Genomic DNA, 4083 nt, shown 5'->3' with positions numbered 1-4083 from the left:
GCCACGGGGTGCGTAGGCCCTCTACGCACAAACACTTGGAGCTGCCGTGGGTGTTGATGCAGCGCTGGCTGCAGGGGAATGTGGTGCTGCACTCGTCCATGTCGGCGCACGTCCGGCCGTCATCCTTCAGGCGGAAGCCGGGGCGGCAGCGGCACTGCGGGCACGGGGGGCCTGGGGTGGGCATGGGCAGGGGGCTGGGCTGCCCCAGGGACTGCAGACCTGTCACCCCGAGACTGAGGGGCTCCTCTGGCTCCCTTCACCCCGGTGGCTGGCTGGCACAGGAAAGTTGAGGAGGCAGACCGCATGGAGGCCTGCCCGTCGGAGGAGGCACTGAGCTGGCCCACGCCAGCCATCCGGCTCTCGCCCCTACCTGGCCACTGGTGTGAGTCCCCAGTGACCGCCATGTCTCTGCATCCCCAGCTCAATGCTCAGGCCCGTCTTATGTGATCCGCTGGCGTCATTTGACAGCTGGGCACCTCTTATTCCAACACTTTCTTCCCTTGGCTGTCCTCCTGCCCTGGCAGCTGGCCCTGCTCAGGCTCCCCTGCTGCTCCCCTCCCCACTCGCCTCACTGCCCTCAGTGTGGCTATGCACAGGGCTCAGGCCTCAGACCGCCCTCTTTCCATCTCCACTCACCCCTGTGAAGGTCTTCTCCAGACGGCTGACTTAAATGCCGTCTCTATGGTGACAGCTCCCAGACTCCCTCTCCTGTCTGGCCTCTCCCTTGAACCGTGGACCTGTGCATCTGGGGCCTGCTTGACATCCACACGTCCCTCCTCCTCTCACGCCCCGACCTCATCTGCCAGCAAAGCCTGCCAGTGCTATCTTCCACACTGACCAGAACCCAACTAGGAGAGATTTCTGCTGTGCTCAACGCTGTATCCCCAGGGCCTAGAACGCTGCCTGGCAGGACAGAGGCTGAAATTGCCTTTGTCGGATGAACATATGAACGAGGGGCAGAGAAAGGAATCCCAGCCAGGCTTGGGTGCAGAGGCTCCCACCCAGCATACCTTGAAGCCAATCTTGAGGTCCTCGCAGTCCTGGCTGCAGCCACTGAGCTTGTGGCTGAGACACTCGTTGACGTGGCAGCCCCGCTCGTCCGAGCCGTCGCCGCAGTCGTCCTGGCCGTTGCAAAGCAGTGCCTCAGCCACGCACCGCCCGCTGCTGCACAGGAACTGCGAGGAGGCGTTGCACTTGTGCTCTGGCGGGGTGAGGTGGAAGGGGGCGAGTCAGCTGGGTCCCGGCCGCCTGGGGCTGGGGCCGGGGCCGAGGGCAGGGAGGGAGCCACGTGGGAGGCCCACCTGGGCTGGTGCAGTGCGGGTTCTTGGGGGCCTCGTCGCTCTGGTCGTGGCAGTCGTTTTCACCGTCGCACTCCCACTGGCGGGAGCTCAGGCAGCGCCCATTGGCGCAGCGGAACTCATTGGGGCCGCAGGTTGGGTACTCTGCGGTTGGAGGGGGCAGGTGAGGCTGGGGGCCTGTGCACTGAGAGCAGGGCGCCCTCCCGCCGTGGCCCCGGGCTCACCACACTCCGGGGACTCATCGGAGCCGTCAGCGCAGTCACGGTCGTGGTCGCACATGAAGTGCTTGGGGATGCACTGGCGGTTCTGACACATGAACTCGCGGTCATCACAGGTGCTGTTGTACACTGTGGACAGAGGCAGACACAGCCCCTCAGCGCCCGCCCATCTGCTGCTGAGTGTCACCCCCCGACATGCCTGTGGTGTGAGCAGCAGGGTGGGCAGAGCACTGGACAGGGCATCTGGGCACCTGGACTGAGGACAGAGCTCTGCCACTGCTGCCTGAGTGACCCCTTCCTCTCCATGACCTCGGTTTCCCCTTCTGCAAAGTGGGCCCATGGCCATGCACCGTCCGCCCCACTCCTTGGGGCCCCCGCCACTCACAGCAGCCTGCCGCAACGCTCTCGTCAGCGCCGTCAGCACAGTCCTTGTCCCCGTCACAGAGCCAGCGCTCGGGGACGCACACGTGGGTGCCAGGGCAGGAGAAGGAGCCGGGGCCGCATGTTTTGCCTTCTGTGGAGGGAACAGGGAGACACTGAGAGATGCAGGGGCAGGCAGAGCCAGGCCGGGCAGCTGGAGAGACATCTCCGCGGCTGTGCTGTCACTCGGTGGGGTTTGTTGGGAGTGGGGGTGGTCTGTTCCTTCCAGGGCCACCTCTCCAACCTGACCCCAGCCCCCTGCCCCCGCCTCACCGCAGTGAGCCGCCTCATCCGAGCCATCCCCGCAGTCATCGCTGCCGTCGCACAGCCACTGCTTGGAGATGCAGCGATGGTTCTGGCACTCAAACTGGGCCTCGGAGCAGAACTTGTCTGGGGCAGTTGGACAGAGGTCACAGTTAGATCGGAAAGGGATGGGGGGCTGCAGATAGATGCCACAGGATGGATGGGGGAGACACTCATGGCACCCGGTAGGGGGACTCAGTAGGAATGGAGAGACGGTCCCCTCTCAGAGCCTGAGGCTCTGGGTGGGAGGCAAGGGGTGAGGCCCTGGGTGCGCCTCTCAAAGGAGGGCATTCCCTGTGAAGGCGTCAAGAGGGCGGGGTCCGCACAGAATCTTAGCGGGACGTGAAGCCCTATCCCCCGTGGGTCCTCTGGGTGCTAGGCTCGGGAGTGGGTCTGTGGTCACTCACTGCAGTGGGTCTCGTCCTCGCCGTGTTCACAGTCATCCTCCTTGTCACACGTCCAGCTCATGGGGATGCAGCGGCCGCTGGGGCAGGCGAAGTAGTTCAGGGGGCACCTGGGGCGCTTCACACCTGGGGGCGAGGCAGGCGTGAGGGCATGGCCCCCTTAGGGGGCCGCTGCCCACCGCATACCTGCCCACTGGCCGGACCTGGGCAGTCGCGCTCGTCGCTGTAGTCCCCGCAGTCGTTGGCGCCGTCGCACACCCAGCTGGGCGCGTAGCAGAGGGAGGTCCGCTCACAGGGCTGGAAGCGCACGCCCTTCACCCCCAGGCGGAAGTAGCTGCTGCAGTCAGTGGCGCCTGGCAGGGGCGGGGAGGAGGGGTGGCACCAGGTTCCCCCCACAACACCCTCCCCGCAGAGCTGCTGGCCCGTACGGCGCCTGGAGGGGTGGCACCAGGCTCCCCCAACAACACCCTCCCGCAGAGCCGCTGGCCCGCACGCATGTTTTAGAAAGTCGAGCCCTGTCTTTCGGTGGATGTGCCCTGGCCACGCTTTCCGCTCCCTGCCCCTCCCTGAGTCCCAGGGGAGCCCAGGGCTGGGGTGGGCTGGGAGAGGGCTGAGCTGCCCTGGGGGCCCAGAGGGAAGGCAGAGAGGAGCCGGGGCCAGAGGGCAGGGAGGGGGCATCGCTCACTGCAGTTCATCTCGTCCGAGGCGTCCTCGCAGTCCACAAACTGGTTGCAGCGGCTGGAGTTCCCGATGCAGGTGCCATCCCGGCAGCGGAACTCGCCCACACCACAGGCCGTCTCTACAACAGTGCCCGCCCGGTGCCATCAGCCAGGGGCCTCCCCATGGGGGACAGGCCGGCCCAGGACAGACCTCCCAGCCCAGAGTGCCTGCCCGGGGCCACCATACCGTGACCTGAACCAGAATCCTTGGGACCTGGGGACCAAAGCTCAGTGAGGGCCGGGGCGGGGCAGGGTCCGTGGGGGTGGGGAGGGTCTGAGGCCTGGCCCAGGTCCCACTCACTGTTGCAGGGAATCTCGTCGGAGCCATCCCCGCAGTCATCTGCCCCGTTGCACCACAGCATGTTGGACACACAGCGCCCGTTGTTGCACTGGCGGAAGGTCTTCTTGCAGCGGCGGGTGTCTGCAGGGGGGAGCAGGCTGTGGTGAGCAGTGGCTGGGGGCTGCCTCTGATGAGACCCTGCTTCGGGCCTGGTGTGGGTCTCACAGTGGTTCTCCCCTTCATGAGCTCCCCACTTTTTCTCGGGGATGCAGGGAGGGCGGGGGCTTTGCTCCTCTCACTCCCACCCCCAGCCCGTGGGACTGAGGCTGGTGACTCAGGAGGTGAGGGCCTGGGGGTCCAGGTGGGGCCCTTACTGCAGTAGGACGGCTTCTCGTCAGACTTGTCCTTGCAGTGGGAGACGCCGTCGCATGTCAGGCCAAA

The 4083-nt window shown here is 65.9% G+C and overlaps 1 protein-coding gene across 1 annotated transcript in view; it reads right to left on the bottom strand.

Annotated features, from left to right (window-relative positions):
• LRP1 (low density lipoprotein receptor-related protein 1) overlaps positions 1-4083 on the bottom strand; it is an 82151-nt gene that overhangs the window by 15884 nt on the left and 62184 nt on the right. The window contains 11 exon segments of the mRNA XM_010839371.1: positions 6-154; positions 1011-1201; positions 1302-1442; positions 1523-1645; positions 1902-2030; positions 2210-2326; positions 2647-2769; positions 2847-2996; positions 3329-3442; positions 3664-3783; positions 4017-4083. The exon segment at positions 4017-4083 is cut by the window's right edge and continues 40 nt beyond it. Of these exon segments, the coding sequence (XP_010837673.1) occupies positions 6-154; positions 1011-1201; positions 1302-1442; positions 1523-1645; positions 1902-2030; positions 2210-2326; positions 2647-2769; positions 2847-2996; positions 3329-3442; positions 3664-3783; positions 4017-4083 (1424 nt within the window).

Source organism: Bison bison, unplaced genomic scaffold (genome assembly GCF_000754665.1).
Source record: "Bison bison bison isolate TAMUID 2011002044 unplaced genomic scaffold, Bison_UMD1.0 scf7180017864115, whole genome shotgun sequence".
Classification (NCBI taxonomy): Eukaryota; Metazoa; Chordata; class Mammalia; order Artiodactyla; family Bovidae; genus Bison; species Bison bison.
Note: the sequence above shows the minus strand (reverse complement) of the source record. Positions and strands in the feature narration are given on the sequence as shown.